A 22,282-nucleotide genomic window follows, 5' to 3' on the forward strand; every position below is an offset into this window, starting at 1 on the left:
GCAGCAGGCTGTGGGAGTAGTTTGCACAGTGCCTGCCTTCCCTGAACCTGCTTCCTAGCCAGCGCTAAGGGTCCTTCACTGCCATGAGGAACCAATTCACCCAGAAAATCGAAAAGGAAAAAAGAAAGGTGAAGAAAAGCAAAGAAAAACAATAAAGCGTGTAATACAGAAAACCTGCCTATTGTCTGGGGACAGTGATCCTTCCGATGAGGCCATGTGATATGGGGATGGTGAGAACCTGTTATCGGGCCGGAATTCTTTATCATATGCCATCATGTTCCACTCCAGGCGCCGGTTGCGGGCTTTTCTCACTTTCTTCACCTCCCGGGTGGAATCTTCCACTAACCGCTGCTCCTGGAAGCAGATAAGCACTGTCCTGTTAGCATGACTGCAGGGTGGCTGCCTGCTGACTGTACACAGCACAATGTTTGTTTGAGCTTGACTTCAAGTAAGGATTTTAGGTTATGTATATAAGGGTAACAGGGATACCAAACAATCCTGGAATTCTCAGGACATATTATTTTAGATCCTGAGTCCCAACTACTAGGACATATTGTTAGCACTTCCCCTCCACACTCCCTTTCCCTCCTGTAATGATGAGTCCTGGTGCACCACCACTGCCTGTTTTTCATTCAACTACGTAATAAGGTTGTGCTGATCTAAACACCAATCGCAATCACAAGGCTGGTTCTGGAGCAGCCCAGAGCATGTACAATGGAACGGAAGGCTGTGAGCACCGGCAAGTTCAGCCAGTGTCTTCACCTTCTAAACTGGTACAATTAGCTGTGAAAGCTGGGGTAGAATCATTGGCGTCTGGAATACATTCCAGAGACTTTCCATGTGATTTCCATGTAGATTTGGAAGCCTGAGCCAAACTACTGACAACCCAGAGAACAGTGAGGACATCAGTAACTCAGCCAGAGGTTAGGAGTGGGTGAAGTTCTGTGGCCTGCAATGTGCAGGAAGTCAGACTAGATGATCATGATGGTCCCTTCTGACCTTAATGTCTATGAGTCTATGAGAACATGGAAATTCAAGTCCGCAGTCACACTTGATGGAGGTAATAGCGTCAGGGTGAATCTCAAGCTCATGCCAATTGCCCTTTGTTGCATAGCCCATGTGAGCCTTTGGATTCCAGTGAGCCATTCCCACACCCATTGCTCTGACATCTTCCATCAGAATAGGCATTAGCCAAAGCAAACAGGACAAGACAAGGTCCAGCAGCATCCACTGGTGCTTATGGGATAAGCCTGTTTCTCTTCAACCCAGGCCTTAAACATGTTTTCTGACCACATGTGGGGCTTGCTTCTATTTTAAGACCTGCTTTTCTGTCCCTGGGCTCTTTAAAAAGAAAAGCAATGGGGTATCCTTTACCTACCACTGAAACTCCAGATTTCCTTTATATTTCTATTCTCAGGGGCCAATCCCTTGAATGCCTTATAGCTAAGGGGCATACAGGGGACTTCAATCAAGGTAGCATAATGTCAAAAATAGCCAAGAGGGATTTGTTTTCCAAAGGTTTCAGTGTCATATGACTCCCCAAACCAGAGCAAGCAACAAACCAGAAATTCATGGACACTAGACTGTCTTGTGATTCTTTTATTGCTGGTCTGGACATTAGGAGATCTGTATGTTTCCTGAATGTAAAAACCTCACAACTGGTGACTGGCACACATGAGGTAAGAATACCCAAGCTCCACCCAGGGCTCCTTGGGCAGTAGCCTGTTCAGGTGATAGGGTGGGAACCTAGCAGGCCTCCTTCACAAGTGACTACCACCAGAGCAGCATTGACTGGACATGAGTTTGAGGATGATAGTACGGTGAAGGGCACCTTAGAAATGGCAGAAAGAGCAAGAGATACTGCTCCCATTTCAGAAGGACACTATAACCAGACCGTATCAGACTATCAAACTAAGTCCAGACCAGCCTCATCTTAGGCCTGATTCAGAGCTTTCTCTGATGCCTTTACCTTCTGCCGGCGTTTCTCCTTTCTCTTGTCCTCAGTCGCCTGCAGCATCTTCTCCTTCCACAGGTTGAAGAAATATGAAGGGTCGGTGTAGAATTTGAGGCCATCTTTCTTGTCATCCCTGAAATGATCACAGCAGAGTTGAGGAGGGGTAGAGGAAATTCTCAGCAACAGGATAAAATATTATTAATAACTTAATGGCTAAAAACAAAGGCACGTTAATGAGCCCAGCACTTGGGAAACGAACCCCAACGAGCTCCGCTGGTTGGTGGCAAGACACCTCTTTGCTTCAGCCTATAGTTGCCTATTCTCTTCTCTCTAGCTGCCGCCTTCCATCCCCTCACTGTTCCATCCCCATCCCCTATCCCACTCTCCTCCCATTCCCCTCTCACCACAACATAGATCATTAAGGATTTGGCACAAAGGACACTCAAGTAATTGCTAAAAAATGGAAAATACTATTGGCTTCAAAGTCAGTGGTTTATTAAGGCCTGTTTGACATACAGGCTGATATAGAATTCCAGGAGACCCTCTAATTTTCCAAAGAAGCTCCCATATGTTACAACTCCCTCCCACCCCCTAGAGATACATGAGGGTGGGGTTTGGGTTCCTGCCTTTTTAGATGATCCAGGCCATATTTAGCTTCAAACTGTTAGTGATCAGTGACGCTTTCTCACATCACATTTGTCATTGGAGGATCTGCACTGTGCAAGTACAGAGTATTATTGGCTGTATTAAATAAACTCTGGGTGGTTTCGGTTGTCTTGTACGAGAGATGCGATCGTGGTACCTGCAATGCCGAGAAAGCTGAACAGCCGGGAAAAGAGCATCATTTACTGAACCATCACCAAACAGTGGACCAATATTCTCCTGTAACCACCCAGTAACACCGCTCGAAACAACTGTGACTTCAGGCTGACTCCAGCGCAGCACTTGAGGACAAGGGCAACAATGGACTTCCAGAGGAAGCCCCATACAGCAGCATGAACAAAGTGTACAAGCAAAGAGATAAGGGGCCTGATTCTGAGCTAGCTAATGCTGAAGTAAATCAGAAGTAACACCACCAAAGGCAATGGAGTTACATTCGAGTAAAACTGATGTAAGGCTGATCAGAAGTGGATCCTTCCAATCTGATAGGAAACAATCTCTTCCAGAGTAGGTTTGGCTCGGCTAGGAATTGTTTGGTCTATGTTGAACCGTACACCGTGGTCACAGAGTGGGCATGAGGCATGTTGCTCAGGCCCAGCCCGCACATGCCCTACCTGTATGCCGTGAGGATGTTGAGCGGTGGCGGCTTGTCACACCGCTGGTACATCTCCATCACGGGGTTAGGGATGGAGTTCCGAGAGACCACCTGCTGGTTCTGCACCGTTGAGCTCTTGAATGCTTTCCGCATGTTGATGTCTTGAAGTGAAACTGTGACCACACAAGAAAGAAACCTTCATGTGCCAGGGGAAAGGCTGGGGGCCTGCTCTTTGCATTCTCAACACAACTCCTGAGCCAGGTGCCGGCCTTTTCTCTCTGCACCCTGCACTAACAATGCACCCTCGCCATTCGCACTGTGTCCTTGCATTTGAGCACTCCAGCCCTAATGCTCACATTGTGTGTTTGCCAGTCCCACCTGTGCCCAACATGTGCACTGCATCCAGCACTCACATGGCATGCCTGCTGTTTTCCCCTGTGCCCAACACTCATGCTGCATGCTTGCCGGCCTCACCCGAAACCCAGCGTGTAAATGTACAGCTATTCAAAACATAAACCAGACTTTGATACTCTAGACTAAAAGGTTGGCTCGTGTTCAATTTGAGTTTATTTGTGCAGGCTAGAGACTCATCCCAGGTCACTTTGGATGCCAGTGGTGCCTAGGCATTAATATTTCCACCTCTGTGTTATTTCACTGTTAAAATCAAAGCCTCTCCGATGGCAGCAAGCGGAATTTCTGCCATTTCCTCCACAATCAATGACAATCCATCCAGCCCTTTAGATCAGCGAGCATTTGCCCCGGCCTCTCCTGCATGTGGGCAAATGAGGCAGAGCTGTGTGTGGGAAGAGTGGGAGGCAGAAATCCAACCTCCGGCACAGCCACTTGAGCCATCCAAAGCTTTCCTGCTGACTGCCTGAGATGCCAACTCCACTACAAGTCGTGCTGCAGGAGCTCCCACCGGATGGAAAACAGCAATTTGCCAAAAAAAGGAACCACTCTGAGCTTGCGCACAGGCATACGCTGTGACAGCTCTGCTGACAGGCCTCCCTTCTTTGATGGGAAGTGGGCACGTTTTCATCACTGAATTGAAAGAGACCTACATTGGGTGAAGTTTCACTCGTGGCAGGATTTGTGTCAGGCAAGCACAAGCAGAAGTTCCGCACATCAGTGTGAGCTGTATGAATGCACTGGATGTTACAGAGGCTAAATGTCCAAGGAAAGGCAAACTGTCTCTAATGGAGGGAGTGTGCCAGGCTCTGTCAGATACACATGCAAATTTACTGGGGCAGATTCTTGACCCTGGTTAAGTCTCCTTTGCATGGAACAGCGGTACCTTTTGATTGGTGAAAAACAGAGCAATTTTGCTCCAAAAGTCACAAAGCGAAGGGACGTGGCAGAGTGCAATGGGATTTTGTGCAGAGGAATTTTTCTAAGCTAAGCCCAATGATAAGTCCAATTTTAATTTTCTAACATCCTTTGCAGCCACATGCAGCGTGACACTTTTACAAACAGTGGTGTTGCCTACTCTGCACTATATTCAACCAGGCTGTCTTGAATTCTTGGCCAATTCTTATTAGAGATGGGCCTGAACCAACCCCCCCAGATCTCAACACCCGGAAACTTTGTGGAAGTTCTGCTCCAGGCTAAACTTGAGGGCTTGTGGTTCATCTCTAACTCCTAATGCCTCATCAGAAAGATTGCACTGGCCCCCCTCTGCTATTTGCTGGGACTCTGGCTTTGTGGACCTGTTAGCATTTGCCACTCTCCTTCTTCTCCCCAGTATTCAAAAGATATCAAGTTCCCACATCAAAAGCCCAGCACAGTCATGGCTGTCTCCTAGCCTGTTCAGCAGACCAGGAAGCAACCTACATCCATTGAATCCGCTCTCTAGCCAGGCTGTGTGTGTCTGCAATACAGCTGGTCAGGAATTTTTCAATGAAGCTTTTTAACATCAGCAAATGTCGATTCATCAAACCCAAACTTTTCACAGGAAAGGGTTAGTTTCAACACTTCTTTTTGACTAAAAAAAATGTTTGGGAAAAAAGTTTAAAAGTTGTCAAAATGAAACAGTTTGATTAACTGGAGCCAAAAATTTTTTTTTTCAGCTTTTCAGTCTGTAAAAAGATTTGAGAACGATTTCTCGCCCTGATTCGGGGTGGGGCATTTTTTCAGTATCTCAGAAATTTTCCTAGGATGGGAAAATCATTTCCCTCACAGCTCTCATCTGCAGACACACTGAGCGCTTGTTTAGCAGGAGAAAGGCTCCGTATGTGTTACGGCCTGCACTCCTGTACCTATGTACCAGGGTCTGTTGCCTGTGCTCCAGTGCCTAGATCCCCATGTCTTTAGCCTCCATTGGGATGTTTGTAGTGCTTCTTCATATGTCTGACTGTCCATCAGTCACATTGATTAATTAGGCAGGTTTCCTGCTTCCCCGCCATCCTCTGCTCCTCTCTCAGGCTAATCCCATGCAGTGAGCTGATCAAATAATTGCCTGTATTCTCTCTGCTCCCAAACAAGGTAACTGTTCATATGTTTGCCGGCGGTATTTTCTCTTAACATATTTTGCATGGAGGGCTGCCAAGGCAGCAGCTACGCCACACAAGGAGGGAGGGGTGGTCTGGAAGGCAGGAATCGCCGCCTTCTGTCTGCAGGGGTTAAGGAGTGGCAGTGACAGACTGCCCAATTCTCCTTGTCCAGGTGGGTAGCCGCTGTGACCCCGGGTGACGGGCAATTCACGGCCGCATCAGCAGATACCTAAGGCTGCCCATGAGAAGCACTGAGACGTGACTGATAAGTTACCTGCATTCCAGGGATTCAATGAAGAAATAACCATAGCAACTGTGGCATTACACGGGGCTACCTCTGAGACAGCGCAGGGAAGATCTTCTTAAAGAAACACGCGGCGACATTTCCAAGGGAAGGACGTGTGTTGCAATGGGCACAGCCTGCAGAAATACTTCCAGCCAGCTGGAACCAGTATTCAACGCCAGAGGCCAAATCCTGTTGCCACTTAGACCCCGGTAACTTGAACGGGCCAGAGAATACACCATAGTCCTGATCATATTGGTAATCTTTCCTTAAACCTCCGGGCTGCTCTAACCTACACTCAGCTGCCATAGCCCCCAGGGGCTGCTCCAACAGCTGAGAACAGCTAACCTGCTGTGAGTTATGTTATCTGGGGTTAGAAGAGCAAGGATTTAAAACAAAGGAGTTCTGGAAAGGATACAAACCCTCCTGCTTTCCGGCATTAGCTGGCCTCCAGCTAAGGGGGTTAGGAAGACATGTTCCCTAGGAGCACTTTAGCGCGTAGCTGACTTCGGCAGGGTTCCTTGCACCTTCCTCTGAAGAATCTGGCAGTGGTTCATGACAGGATACTGGCCTAGACAGTGCACTGGCATGGTGTGGCAGTTGCTAAGTTCCTCCATTTCCATGTTTCTAAACCTCCCAGGGTTTTTGGGGAACTTCCTCACTCAAAACTGCCTCTAAATTTGGCTGTTCATGGGCATTCACAATCTCAACAGAAATAAGAATTAGGGTTTTTTTAAATGACTTCCAGGCTAGCAGGCTAATACTGCCCACTGATCCTTTGGAATGATTCTCCATGGCAGAGAGAGAGAAAGGAGCAGGCCAAATATTAGTAAAATCTTAGTAGAGCAAAGTTACCACTGAAATTCCTTCCAGCTGCAACCTCCACATTCTACAACCAACACAACAGAGATGAACAAAGACAACTCCTGCCGGCCAGCCCCATCTTACCTTCCTCCACAGTTGAGTCCAGCTGAGTGACCTTGATCACCAGAAGATCTACCCTCTCCTGCAGGGAGTTCATCCGCATATAGAAACTATTGGCTTCATTGAACAGTTCTCCAAATATGTCTTCAGCATGTCTGCCTTAAAGAACAAAAGGCAAAGGGGGGTGACCATGGCAGCTCAACTGAGAGATGGATGATTTAGTTATAGAGAGAGGCAAACGTAAGGATTGTCCCATGGGGACTCCGCTACAAAGGACAGGCATAGCCAGTACAAGCCTGGCCTTCCCAGTTGTTCTCCATGACATTAGTCTGCATTCCCAGCCATTATTTCTGCAGATCTGTGAAGCCTTCAGTTTGCACAAACTAGCCACAAGCATGTGCAGTGCATTCCTCCTGGGGTCTTGGGAGACATGTAAAAGATGGGAACACAAGTCTCCAGCCCTCATGCTCAGCCATTACAGGTCTGCTTGTTTGCAAGAATCTTTCCATATTTTGTGTGTGCAGTAAAAGGTTTTGGTGGGCAAAGCAAGTGATAATGAAAGACAGGAATACGCCTGATGGAACGGATTTCCTTTTAACTGCCATCTTCATGTCTAAATTGTATAACTGGCCAAGTGTATTAATTGTGTATATTGTAATGAGCTGATGTGTTTGTGCACAGCACTGCCTTCAGCTGCACAGAATCAGAGCTGCTCTGAGGTCTGCCATCCGCAGCATACTGCTGTCTGCTAAGGAGATATTCTCCTTTAGCTCAAAGGAGAATTCTGCTTTTGAACCAGCAGGAGCTTGTTTCTACCACCTGCTATTGCCATGAAGGTCTCAATAGCCATGGTGAGCACCAGAGACAACGGTGAAATCTTGGGTGGCCATGGATTTGTTACACTATATAACCAAGAAAAAGGAACAGGAGGACTTGTGGCACCTTAGAGACTAACACATTTATTAGAGCATAAGCTTTCGTGGGCTACAGCTCACTTCATCGGATGCATAGAATGGAACATATAGTAAGATATATATATACATACAGATAAGTTGGACATCACCATACAAACTGTGAGAGGCTAATTAGTTAAGATTAACTAATCATCATAACTAATTAGCCTCTCATAGTTTGTATGGCAACTTCCAACTTATCTGTATGTATATATATATATCTTACGATATGTTCCATTCTATGCATCCGATGAAGTGAGCTGTAGCCCACGAAAGCTTATGCGCTAATAAATGTATTAGTCTCTAAGGTGCCACAAGTCCTCCTGTTCCTTTTTGCGGATACAGACTAACACGGCTGCTACTCTGAAACCTGTCATTATATAACCAAGAGCACAGGTTCTCTGCAGCACCCTCATTCTAAGTGGCTTTAACATCAATATTTGTGCATGTTTCTGAATGCGGAAAATGGCCATTTTGTCACTGTCAGCGAGTGCTTGGCCCCTTCAAACCCTGTCCCAGAACAGGTGCTCCCAGTTTAGCTATTTAAAAGGATGGGGCAGCACCTAGGGCTATAAAGAGCCAGGCTGCCAGTAAGGAATGGGGTGCGGCTGTGACTGCCACAGTCACTGGGAGGAGAGGCAGTGGGAACCTGCTGGGAGGAAAAGGGTCTCGTGGGAGAAAGCCCTGGGAGACAGTGCTCTGTGAAAAGGGCCAGGAAGAATCCTGCAGGAGGCACTGAGAGGCAAAGGGGAAAACCCTCTGGCAGCTGCAGTCCATGGTGGGCTGAGAGACACTGCTTTTGTGTTTTGACTATGTTTAGAAAATAAAACTGTGCCTGGAAAGTATCTCTGGGCATGGGCAGTGAGCCCTTCATGGGCTGGGGACAAGCCAGTGCCTTGCAGAACAGAGCCATAGGGGGAGCAGGAAATCTAGAGACCCTAAACATGATCAGGGTTCTGTTGCACCAGGCACCGTACACGCACATACCAGCAAGACAGCCCCTCCCACAGAGAGCTTACAACCGAAACAGACATCACAAAGGTGGGAGAGGGGAAACTGGAACAAGAAGCAGCTTCACAGGGTTCCACAGCAGGTCAGTGGGGAGGACTATGAATCAAAGCTAGGTCTCCTCAGTCCCCATCCAGTGCTCTAGCCTTTGGACCAGACTGACTCTTATTAGAGAGCATACAGACTGAAATGGTATAGCCAAATCCAGGGATTAACGTGTGTGTGTGTTCACTATAACTGCCCTGTTAGTGACCTCTCAGACTATTGAGATCAGTATTGTTCCCAGTCCATATGGAGTTTAATAACATCTATTCAAATTAAACTGTCCTGAAAGAATTCAATCTTGAATGAGCAAAAACTGTACTAGGGCTGACTCAACTGCTTAGAAGAAAAAAATCCACTATTCATTTTGATGCAGCTGAAAGACTCTGAATTAAGGCTGCTTATATTATTTCACAGTTCATCACATTTCCATGTTAAGTCTTTTAACGTGGGAAAGGTCTAACCATCACAATGTTTATCAAAGCTCTACTGACACCTGCAGGTGAGAATCATATTAATTCAACCCTGGTACATGACTTAATTGGACTGATCTCTCCGTCTCTCTCCTTTTGAGAAATAATATAGTTTTAAATGTGGTGCCTTTAGGTTGACAGTTCTGAGCTGATTTTTTTTCCAGCTACCTCTAGCAAGCGATCCCCACAGATTCAGGATCAAGGAGCTTTTCATGCAGATAGATATCTTCAATAACAGGGAACTCTGTGCTTTGTAGCTTTCTGATTTGATCCAGTTGCAGAGCAACTCAGCCAGGCTTGGTTTAATTTATTTCCATTCTTTGTGATGAGTAGACCATGGGGATTGTCATGTGTGTGTGTGTTGTCCCTGCATGTGGCCCACTATTATCAACTGTTGTGCTCTAAGAAGCTCAGAAAACATTTGGGATTTTTAAAAAATAAAAGTGAATTTAATGCAGATGGAAGATACCAGAGTGACAGTGTGGAGAGAGAGTAGGTCACTGTTTATCCACTACATAAGCACAGCACGGGTAGAGCAGGGCAGGTTTTCCCATACCACCCTCACCACTGCCCCAAAGGAAGTTCATCTGTAGGCAAGAGGCAGGTTCATCCTCCACACCCCTTTCTCTCCTCAGCCTCTCTGCTGAAACTGCCTCTGGGGAAGGTGCGGGGGGAAGGGGAGAGAATTAGAGCCTTTTACAAGCTGGATACATATTAATAACTGCAAAGATATCCCCAAACTAATCTAGCAGAGACAAGTGATTACCCATTAACAGCATGAGTGCCAATCTGGGTCAAATTCAACCTTTGACAGTGGAGGTAAAAGCTCCCAGAATCCCCTTTCCGATCTCCTAAAATATACGGTCCCTTTCAACATGCTCCACAAAAGGCAGTGTGCTCTAGTGTTTAGGTCCCTGGATTCTATCATCAGCTCTGCTACTGACCTGCTGTGTGATCCTGGGCAAGTCACTTAATCTCTCTGGGCTTCTCGTTCCCCTCCCACACTTTGTATGTCTTGTCTGTTTAGAATGTAAACTCTGTGGGGGCAGGGACTGTCTCTTATTACATGTTTGGCAATGCCCAGCTCAATGTGGCCCTGATCTCATTTGGGACTTCTAGAGTCTATTAATAATAATACATGTGAAAAAAAATGTAATCACTACAGTGAGAAAACAGCTCTGCATAGGGGACATTGCAGATTATTCATTTACATTATTTCCGTAGCAAGAGGTATATGTAATTCTTCAATCTATGTTTCAAGTACTGTACATAATAATCACTTCCAACTTAGTTTAGACTCCCCAATTTAAGTTTCAGGGCCTGCAAAACTTTCTCTAAATAAAAAAAAAACTATTCTATATTATTTTTGAGATGGGGATACCAGAATTGCATGCAGTATTCAAGGTGTGGGCAGACCATGGATTTATATCATGGCATTTGATATTTATTGTCTTACCCCTTTCCTAATGGCTTCTAACATTGTTAGCTTTTTTGACTGCCACTGCACATTGAGTGGATGTTTTCAGAGAACTATCCATGATGAGTTCAAGATCTCTTTCTTGATTGGTAACAGCTGATTTAGACTCCATCATTTTGTATGTATAGTCGGGATTATGTGCATTACTTTGTGTTTATTAACAGTGAATTTCATCTGCCATTTTCTTGCTGAGTCACTCAGTTATATGAGATCCCTTTGTAACTCTTCACAGTTAGCTTTTAACTTAATTATCTTGAGTAATGTTGTATCATTTGCAAGCTTTGCCACCTCATTGTTTACACCTTTTTCTAGATAATTTATGAGTATGTTAAACACTAGTCCCAGTACAGATCCTTGGGGGACCCTGCTATTTATCTGACTCGATTGTGAAAACTGACCACTTATTTCTACCCTTTGTTTCCTGTTTTTTAACCAGTTACTGATCCATGAGAGGACCTTCCCTCTTATCCCATGGCTGCTTAGTTTGCTGAAGAGCTTTTGGTGTGGTACTTTGTCAAAGTCTTTCTGAAAGTCCAAATACACTATATCCACTGGATCACCCCTGTTCACAAGTTTGTTGTCCCCCTCAAAGAATTCTAATAGACTGGTGAAACATAATTTCCCTTTGACAGCCATGTTGACTCTTCCCCAACATATTGTGTTCATGCATATGTCTGATAATTCTGTTCTTTACTATAGTTTCAGCCAATTTGCCTGGTATTGAAATTAAACTTACCAGCCTGTAATTGCCAGATCCCCTCTAGAGCCTTTTTAAAAAAATTGGCATGAAGTTAAATGCCACTGTGATAAGTTTCTATGATATTTCTCCCCCATAAGGATGTTAAATGAAATCACATTATGGTGGCTATTGCTGAGCAGTTCAACTATAATTCCCCTCTCGGACCAGATCCTGTGCACCACTTAGGACTAAATCAAGAATTGCCTCTCTCCTTGCTGGTTCTAGGACTGGCTGCTCCAAGCAGCAGTCATTAATGAGGTCTAGAAATTTTATCTCTGCATCCCATCATGAGGTGATATGTTCCCAGTCAATATGGGATAGTTGAAATCTCCCATTATTATTATTGGGGTTTCTGTTTTTGCAGCCTCTCTAATCTCCCTGAGATTTCACACTCATAGACCTGGAGCCCATTCACACCAGCTGACATTCTGACCCAGTAAGCCCTGAAGTGGGGATTTTTGCAGATGATGAACAAACAACCACTCTGCTTAAGAACCCCACAGAAGGTCCATACTTGCCCTCCTGTTTTCAACTTACTGAGGCTACCCAGCTGCTTGATGATGGCAGCCAAAGTGCTGTTGGTTACACATTCCAGCTCGCTGGTCACCCCATCAGGAAGAGCGCCACGGCACAGGTGACGAGGTTCAATGTTCCTCTTCACCAGAGGCATCTTTCCAGGGAATTCTCACTGCTTTCCCTGGGATGAAGCAGAAAAGGAGAGAAATCTGTTTTTCTGGAAATCTCGAACCAAACAGGGAATCCTTCTAGCAGCTGCCCTTTTAACAAAGGAAATACAAGTCTGCTCTTTACCTGCCTCCAGCAGAGTTCTTAAAATAGGTCCCTGCCACTGGGTTGCTTGAGAGGTGATTTAAGCTGGACGATGCAGGGAGCCCTGCCTCTATCCTCCCATGGATTTTTAATGCTCTCACTTGGCAAGCTATGGTATTCCAGGCGGCGGGGGCATAAATAAAATGCATCTGACGGGCAGCAAGCAGCAACCGCTTCGCGGAACACCTCCTGAGCAAGACACTGTTTCATCTCATGCGATTCAAGGTGTGCAGAAAACGTGTATGCCCAAACACGCGGCTCCCCATCCCCAGGGCATCCACCTGCCCACGCACACACGGAGTGAAGGTGTCAGTCTGGAGACAGTCTACATTTTTAAACGTGTTGTAATTGAGTTTGGCACTCATGAAAGAGGCCAGCTTGATAGTCCTAGAGACTGCACTTCTCTCTGCCAGGCCGGGCTCTGTGCAGACAGCAGCAGTGCAATCTACCCTGACATTGGCCTCAGAGGGACCTCTGCTAGAGGGGAGGAGATCCACAAGGCACCCTGGCCCATTCAATTCTCCACCTCTCTGGGGAGGTCACGAACAAGGCTGCCATGCAGTACCAGGCTGTGCTGGCAGAGTCACCTGTGCTAAGAGCCAGGCTGAGTCACCTCCCCCTCACCAATTCTTTGCACACAAGCCACCCATCTGCCAATGGTAATGCTGTTCTGTCACTTACCTCACCCAAGCTGGATCCAAGCCAGAGACACAGCACTATAAACCTCCACATCTTATCATCAGTCTCTTGCGCCATCCAGCCTCCTACCCTCCACTCTTGAAAAGCCCCTGAGTGGAGCCTTTTCCAACCAAAATGACAAAACTGAAACCAGCAATCACATGTAATTCCATTATCTCCAGCGGAGTGCAAAGCTCTTTGGGGTTTATTTTTAATTTGGGGCACCATGATATACTGATACAGGCCATCCAAGTACAAAGGCGCCAGTCTCCGCTCTGCCCTGCCCCAGCAAATCATGCATTTTGGTGTGTGTCGGTTATTCCCAATCATTCTGTATGTGTTTCAAATCCACACGCTCCTTCTTTTGCTCATTGAAACTGGGTTACTGTCCATCAGTTACAAGAGCCCAGCTGCTTAGAATGAAAAGCAGCACAGAAATCCTGCTCACGCCGGCTGCCAGTTCTGTGACAGCCCGGAGCAGTGAGCACACTCTATTAACTGTTATCATCAGACACTGGCAGGCAACCCAGAGACCGCAGAAGAATCCAGGGATGTTTAATTTTCTGACAGGTTCAGTGAGACGTTGGGAGATCCCAATATTAAGCAAGCCTAATGAATTCGCTTCCCATGGCCTCCTTCTCCCTTCCCTATTGCCAAAGAAATTCTTGCCTTCAAAATTTGCTAATGCAGATGGGACCAGCTTAAGATGGACTAGCTGAAATAACACGGGATTGATTCGTGGATGAAAGGCCTGGAAAAGCCAATACCTTAATGGGGTTCAGTCAGACTCCTCCATTAGCATGAGGGGTTGGTTGTTGTGGCAAAAATTAGCAATGGGGCAGAGCAGATAGTAGTAGTTACTGCTGTCCATTTGAGAAAAATGAAGACATTTATCAATGGAGTATGGGCAAATTAAGTGCATTATTAACCTAGTACAACCCTATGCTAGTTGCTTTTCAGTCAGCAAGAAGACAAGGTTCCTGTCTAAGACAGCTTACAACCTAAGGGTCTGGTCCTGATCTCACTTACAACAGGGTAAGTCAGGTCTTACTCTACTGAAGTCCATGGAGTTACCCTAGTACGAAAATGGCAGAAGAGGAGTATTAGTCCCTAAACAACCAGTGGGCTCGCAACAAAGAGCAAAGTAATGGACCAGTGGCATTTCATTTTCTCCTTAGACTTACGCTTTCTGTTTGGAATTTTTAATTAATATTTGCTACCAGCTATTTTGTTATCTCTTCTTGGGGCAGCGGAAGCTGAGAGAGATGGGGACTTACAAACACCCTGGAAGAAGTGTCCGTGGGGGGGTGCACTTGTAGGCGTTCCGGAGCTCGGCAGCTGCAGTTTTAGCAGTCATTCGTATGACGGCAATCATTCCAAAGCTCAAGCGGTTCTACTGCTGACTTGTGCACAGCCATGGGCTAATGCCAAGCAATGTCAGGGAGGAACACTGAAATCAGCATTTATTAAACATGAAGTTACCCTGGAGCTTGAGGAACTGTGTTGCAGTGACTTTCACCTCTAGATCACTGGTCCAAATCCAGCTCAAAGTTATTAGTGACCCAGAGCCTCTACAAAACAGGCCAGTGAAACGAGTTTGGTGGGTCTCAGTTCTCTTCCCAGTTGAACGGTATCCATAGAGCTAAAAACACTATTGAAACTGGCAACGGTTGGACCCCTTGCTGACAGTCTCATCCAAGAGGCCAGGGATTGAACGGGCCATGGAAAATGAACTCTCCTTTTGCCTCCACGGCAAGATTGAGGCCCATTGTATTCCCATTCGTCAATTATCACTTCCATCCCAGGCTGATGCAGACGTGTGGAAGAAGCTACAACACACCAAATGTCAGTACAGCTTACAGCCGAGCTAGCTGTGATAGATACAGGATGGCAGCTGCATGCAATATCTTTGGGGACCATATTGTATCGAGTTTATGAATGGTTTAATGTAACACTGTGAGCCAGGGACTGTATGAAACTCTGGAGCAGAGGTGACCACAGCTCCTCCAGGAACGAAAACCAGCGTGGAGGTGGGGATGATTCCGGTGAATCATTCAGGTTGTAAACACCTCCTGAGAGGTATCAACCCCAAGTTACCAGAGACGTAGCTCCAGCTACAAGTTATGTCTTCCTCTGGCCCTAAGGAGCAGAGCAAGGAGGGACCTCTCCTTGCCAGGAGGATGGTGAGGAAATATGACCTCCTCATAGGCCACTGCTAGGATCAAGCCAATCTATGAGCTGAGTGTCTGTGCAGGGCTCCGAACAACCATTTATATTGCTTGTTATTAAGGCTGGCCCTAATGAGCATTAAGTAATCTAGGTTAGCTTGCTACATATGGTCCAAATTCGCCCCTCAGTTACACCCATGCAACCCCACTGTTATTAATGAGCCTAAATCCTGCCATTTTATACCCCATGCAAACCCATTGCAGCCCTGTGTCCTTAACTAAATCCTGTTATACTTCTGCAGTCAAGGAAAAACAGCTTACCAAGTCAGATGTCAATAATTCAAAGCAGAGTAGTTAGGCACTATTAACGAGAGCCAGAAACCAGCAAAGTTGGGGTGGGGGGGGTTTGGTCCATCAGTGTGGAGAGCAGAACAGCATCCCACTGGAACCACATGGTCAACTTTTCCGGCAACGCCATACCCCACAGTTCCCCTGTATAGCTTGCTTTTTGTGCAGACGCTGCCATTGTTTTCAAATGCAGAACAGGGACTGTGCAGCACCACAAAGTTGTTTCTAAATAATTAATACTGAACTCTAACGTGGTCCGAATTGTGCTCCTGCTGTGCAAGGAGAACAGACAACGGGTGTGCTAAACGGTCATGCTGCTTAGTCTAGATCTTAACAGGAATTGCCAAAATGTGCTACAGATCAGGAGCCACAACGTTGCTACCCCTCCCTCCCACAGCACTGATACATCGTTGTTCTTGGTTCAAAACTATTTTGAGAAGGTTTCCCTCAAACACTTGAATTTGAAATGAATATATTTCCCTGGGACACAATTTTCATGGGAGACCTTTGCTGTCTGCTGGTATGTGTGAGCCCACAGAAGAAACAAAACTCATTTTCCAAGCACTTGGCTGCTTTAGACACCTGTAGCCCTTTTCTTCTGCACACATGCATATGGCCAAAAGGTCTGAGGTAAACTGTAAAATAGTGAATGCAAAGCAACAATCACAGGAATGTGAGCGAAACGTTCTAAATATGCCAGGTAAGAAATCGACGACAATGCAGGAATTCAGTGCTGATGGTGACAAGGATTAGGATGCTTAATGCATTCCAATGGATCCGGGCTCCTCTGCACAAACTGTTGTAATAAAGGGCTGGGGATCACCATTACAATTTTACTTTCATTTCCTAGTTCCCACTCTCTGGATCAATTGCAGAGATGAGAAACTTGGTGTAACTTACACCTTCTTCTAGCCTCCTAGTTACACCAGTTTCCGCTGCCATCCTCTCACACCCATTACTGGCAAGTAAATTACACCTCCCCTAAAGTATCACCTTTGAAATCAGTCCCCTGAGGCTAAACTGGTGTAATTTATATACTATGGGGTTTGAAGAGAGGAGAATAACTGGGAAAGCAACTCACAGAAGGCTGGACCTAGGAGCGCAAAGTAGAGGGAGCAGGTACATCGACACTGGAATAAAAGACCCCTGGCACAGCCGCAGCTGGCCTGGTCAGCTGATTCAGGCTTGCAGGGCTCAGGCTGCAGGGCTAAAAATTGCTGTGTAGATGTTCAGGCTTCGGCTGGAGCCTGGGCCCTGGGAGCCTCCCCCTTGCAGGGTCCCAGAGCTTGGGCTCCAGCCCGAGCCCGCATGCCCACACAGCAGTGTTACAGCCCTGCAGTCGGAGCCCCACGAGCCAGAGTCAGCTGACCCAGGCCAGCTGCAGGTGTTTAATTGCTAAGTACCCAGAGAGCCTAAGGGAGTCTTGGTCAGATTGGCTGGTATGCGCCAGATGCTTCGCACCACTGCAGTGATGCCAAAGAGCTGTAAACCTACTTTAAGTGCTCAGTTAAGCTGAGTTTACAGCTGTTCCTAGAGTGGTGTGAATCAGCCAGAGTGTAGCCGTGTATCTGGCCCTCTGTGTCTAGGACCTTGTCTAGACTAGGAAGAAAGGTTGTTTTTCAGTCTCAAGCTGGCCAGTATGACTGAAAAATCACTCAGCACCAAGTGTAGACACTGCCTGGCATCTTTCCAGCCTGGCATCTTTCCACTCATGGTAGCTGGTTGTGTTCTAACCTAGTAAGGAAACCAGAAGGCACCTTTCCACTGGCAAATGGACTGAGACCCATCCATTCTTTTTCACATAGGCCACCAAAAGGCTGTTTAGATGGCAATAGCTGCCAGTCACTGCTAGCCTGGACTTGATTCAAGCTAGTGAGCTAAAAGCAAAATTCTCTGTGTGCCATACAACTAACTCTGCATAGTCCTCAATTCAACTCACTCTGAAGTTCAGTTGGGCCATGGCCAGCACCGGGACAGGAAAGGGAGGTTGGGGGAAAGCATTTAATGAGCTGCTTGAGCCAGACAATTAAAAGATGGAAACAAAGAGGGAGTCTTAGCATTGGCCAAGAAAATGGTGATCAAGTGCCAACATCCAGCGTTTCTGTCCTGCTGACACAAACTTTGAGCACCAGCAGTAAGACAATGAATGAAAGGGGAAGCAGGGTTTCCACAAAGATGGACACAGATAAAAGGCACAGCGGGCCTGATACAAAGCCCATTGAAGTCAGTGGAAAGTTTCCCATTGACTTTAATGAACTTTATTTAGTAGGTAACAGTCCTGCTGAAGTGGATCACCCTAAAAAGTGTCACTTTCTCTTGTTAAACGGCCAGAAAAAGCAAGTGAGGCTGGTACTGGGCAATTGTTATGGAAGAGGTTAGAGCCAGCCATGGGCCATGTATCTACAGATTCTTAATTGACTGCCATGAATAGCACTTCATGGCCCACAGCAAGCCAACAAAGGGTCCAAGGAAACAATGCACAGATGACTGGTAAATAATGATGAGGACAGGAAGACATACAGAGCCATCTGGATTGCTTGGTAACCTGGGTCCATTCACACAAATACACCCAAAGGCAGAGTTCTACAAGGAATGTAGGCCATGCCCACAGAATGGGGGGGGGGGGTGTATCTTGGAAAGCTGTGACTCTGAAAAGGATTTAGGGGTCATAGTAGACAAGCAACTCAAAACAAGCTCCCAGTGCAATGCTGTGGCAAAAAAGGGCTCACGCAATCTTTGGCTGTATGAATGGGGTAGTAGTGACTAAGAGGAAGGAGATGATTTTACTTTTGTATGTGATGCTTGTGAGACCCAATCCTGAAATCCATTCAGTTCTGTTTGCCACACATTGGAAAACTGGAGACAGTTCAGAAAAGACCCACAAAAATTATTCAAGGGCAAGAGAAAATGTCTTACAGTGAGAGACCTAGAGCTCTGTCGGTGTAGGTTATCAAACAGATTATTATTGAGAGGTGATTTTGATCACAGTCTATAAGTACCTTCCCGGGGAGAAAATACCAGGTACTAAAAGTCTCCTTAGTCTAGCAGAGAAAGGCACAGCAAGAACCAGTGGCTAGAAGCTGAAGCCCGACAAATTCAGATTAGAAATCAGGCATAAATTTGTAACAGTGAAAGTGACTAACCATCGGAACAAACTACCCAGCGAAGAGATGGATTCTCCAGCTCTCAATGCTGGATGCTTTTCTGGAAATTATGCTTTAGTCAGACACAAATTATTGGGCTCATTACAGGGGTAACTGGGAGAAATGTAACGCCAGTAAAGGCAGTTTAAGGATCAGACTCACACAGTTGCCAAAGCTCCTTTGCTGGGATCCAGTCCAGCTTTGCCCAATGCCTATAACACAGATCAGATGTCAAAAATATCACCTTTTTGGCTACTTGTAATTAGCTCAAAGGCTGTACAGACTCAAGCTTTTAGTCCAGTCACAAGAGCAGGGCAGAGTGCAGCACTGAGCAGGCATGGGTTACACATAGCTTACACAGATGCAAATGTTATTTGTGCATACTATTCCCACCAGGGAATACCCACATGATCAGTAGTTATAAGGATTCTGCAGGTAAAATTCTGCCCTAAGTTATGCACCCCAGCCCCACTGTCTTCAGTGGAGTTGCCTGGGTCCAAGTAAGAGCAGAATTTGTCCCTGAAACTGGAATTGGGTTGAACGGAATAGAATTCAGCCCGTGCTCCCATTGGCTGCCTTGGCACGGCAGGGTTAACAGCGGTAAAATGTAGCTCGTTTTTATTTTGTTTTGCCTAAAATAAGCAGATCGGATTTTAAATGCACCCAAGGAGCAGACCCATTAGTAAGAAGGTGCTAATTTCACGGTAATTATGCTTCAGAGTAGAACACTTTAAAGGGGTCTCAGAGAAGTGCCAGATGTGTCATTGTGCACTATGGATTTTCATTAGTTCCTAACAGAATGTTCATGCCCAGACAGGTTGTTGAACTATTATAATGCCCTCTTGCCATCAGTTTTCTCTAACCCACCAGTTTTCTGGCTGTCTGCAATCTGGTGAGACCCAGCTCACTTTAAGCCAACATCCTTGACATAGAAAACCCCCTCTCATAAGAGCACTCCAGTGAGAGGGGAAACACTCCAGGGAACCCATCCTAGAGCTTGGACTTTTCAACAGTAGTTTTTCTCCCCTTGCTTTTAAGCTTATCTCTCAAGAAAGCTGTCCCAGCTAATATTGAAAATTGTCTTGAAAACAACAACTGTGTTTTTTGACCTTGCTAGTCAGTCTCTCAAAAAGATCAAGTAAAAGGCAACCTGTTAGGAAATCAGCCATACCATCAACATCACCTGCAGATGTGTACCATGCAAAGCCAGCAGGATTTTTATTGGGACAGTGAGAGGACATAGCTTTACACACTCCTTTGGTATTTCAGTGCTGACAGGACTAAGAATACTGATCAGGAGAAAGTAGGGGCCTAGCTGGAGAAGAGCGGGTCCTAAATCACCTTGTCTCCACCAGAAAACATTGAGAAGAGTTAGATGTAAAGGACAGACCGTGTTTAGTGGTTAAAACCAAAGGACTGGGAACCTGGACTCCTGGGTTCTCTTCCTGACTCTAACACACTGTTGCATCATGCAGCCTTGAGCAAGTCACAGACCTCTCTGTGCCTCAGTCTGCCTATTTGTAAATGGATATAATGAGACCTACCTCACAATAGGTGTTGTCAGACTTAATTAACTGACGTGTGCAAAGAGCATGGAGCTCCTTAGCTATAAGGTGCTAGACAAGAAAAATCCCTATTTTGCCCCCTGCGACCTGAGCCAGCTGGAATTTCTCTACATCTAAAATTCCACACGGCACAGGCACCCCTGACCTCAGCCATCTTGGGTGGTGCAACTGGGCAGCAGTGACACCTCCAGTGGTTGCCAATGATTCAGCGTGCAGACCTAGGCCAAACCTCCCAGCTGTAGTGGGAGCCCTGGACATTTGGGACTTTTTTCTCTGTCTCCCCTTGCTTCTCACAACCTGCTTAGACCTGCTCCCCCAACCGCCCCCTGAGTCCTGACATGGCCGGAACAGAGAGATGAGCACGCAGCCAGGGGAATAGTCCTTCTTCTGCTGAATATGTCACCTGAGTCAAGCTCTGCTCTGTCTGGGGCAGAGTGGGGAGTGCTGATGAGGGGACGGAATGAAGGAGAGGAGTAGGTGGCCATTTGAAGGTACTGGCAGGGTAGGAGGGAGGTGAAGGACAGGGGAAATGGATGGGTTTGAAGGGGGACTGTAATGGGGTTCACTCCCATCACCTGGTAGGCAAGCAGTTAAGAGCCAATTAGTGCACCTGGGATTGATTGATTGCCCCCCTAGCCAGATGGGGCGGAGCTAGGTAAGGATCATTGGGCGACTGGGCCTTATAAGGAACTCAGGAGGAGAGAACTCAATAGGGGATAACTGCTATTTTTGGAGGGTGTGTGTGTATGTGTCTCAGAATGGAGACCTGCTTGGGGACTTAAATTTTCAATCACTAAAACAAAGGGGATGATCTTCACTAGAAGAAAGATTTATGAGTGTCATTCATATCTTTGTGAAGAACAGGCACATGTAGTTAATAGTTTTACATTTCCAGGTGTATTGTACGATAATAAACTTACTTGGAAGGGCCATATAGAAAGTATTACAAATATAAAGGAGGAGTAATGTACCTAAAGATATTGCTGGGATTAATTGGGGAGCAGATAAGAAAGTGCTGATGAAGCTATATACAGCATTAATAAGATCAGATTGTGGGTATCAAGCCTTTAGCTCTGCAGCCAGTTAGGAGCTTAAAAAGTTAGAGTAAAGTCAAGCTCAAGTACTACAAATAGCATGTGGTGCATTTCTCACAACACCACTGTGTGTAATGCAGGTGGCTACTGGAGAAATGCCTCTCCATTTAAGAATGAAAATGTTAGACCTGACGTTTTGGGCTAACAGTGGGGAGGTAATATCTTTTACTGGACCAACTTCTGTTGGTGAAAGAGACAAGTTTTCTTCCCCTAAAGTCAAAGGAAATAGTGCAGATAAGAATGCTGGATAAATATAGGAGGAATGTTTGGAAATAACTGGATGAAATTTAGCCTGACACAATAAACTCCCTTGTACTCTTAGGGTTAAAATGTGGGTAAAAAACTTAAGTGAAAAGGAAGGACAAGAAGATACTAAAGTCTATACTTCTGGGGCAATAAGTTATACCTGGAAAATTGTCTCTCCAGATTTGGATTTAGAATTATATAATAAAATCAAGAGAAACAAAGAGCTGTCTTATATGAAAGTTAATATATGGTAAATGGAGTCACAATAGCTGAATATATACTGATGGCTTGAAAGATGAAAAACAGGTACAGTGGGCCTTTTGACCCTCTGTGATTGGATTTAAGAAATCTAAAAGAATATCTAATTTTTTAGCTATTATGACAGCTGAATTGGTGGGAATAATATTTGAATGAAACTGGATAAGGGCCATATGGCCTACCGCATCTGTTCTCTTTTTGGATTCATTATCAGGTATACTGGCAATTCAAAGCAGTGCCTCTGAAAGCAGGAGTGAGCTAATCAATGAAATATTGTTTCTGACAACACTTAGTATGCTCGGACGTGAACACAATACTAGCATGAATTCCAGCTCTCTGGGATATCTGGCAATGAAA

At 45.8% G+C, this 22,282-nt stretch overlaps 1 protein-coding gene across 1 annotated transcript in view; it reads right to left on the minus strand.

Moving 5' to 3' along the window:
• LOC140917722 (actin-binding protein WASF3) overlaps positions 1 to 22,282 on the minus strand; it is a 55,109-nt gene that overhangs the window by 13,867 nt on the left and 18,960 nt on the right. The window contains exons 2-6 of the mRNA XM_073361103.2: positions 12,135 to 12,294; positions 6,930 to 7,064; positions 3,229 to 3,382; positions 1,970 to 2,087; positions 179 to 354 (exon numbers count right to left, since the gene is read on the minus strand). Of these exons, the coding sequence (XP_073217204.1) occupies positions 179 to 354; positions 1,970 to 2,087; positions 3,229 to 3,382; positions 6,930 to 7,064; positions 12,135 to 12,267 (716 nt within the window). The 5' untranslated portion in view covers positions 12,268 to 12,294. The remainder of the gene's footprint in view (positions 1 to 178; positions 355 to 1,969; positions 2,088 to 3,228; positions 3,383 to 6,929; positions 7,065 to 12,134; positions 12,295 to 22,282) is intronic.

Source organism: Lepidochelys kempii, chromosome 9 (assembly GCF_965140285.1).
Source record: "Lepidochelys kempii isolate rLepKem1 chromosome 9, rLepKem1.hap1, whole genome shotgun sequence".
Taxonomy (NCBI): domain Eukaryota; kingdom Metazoa; phylum Chordata; order Testudines; family Cheloniidae; genus Lepidochelys; species Lepidochelys kempii.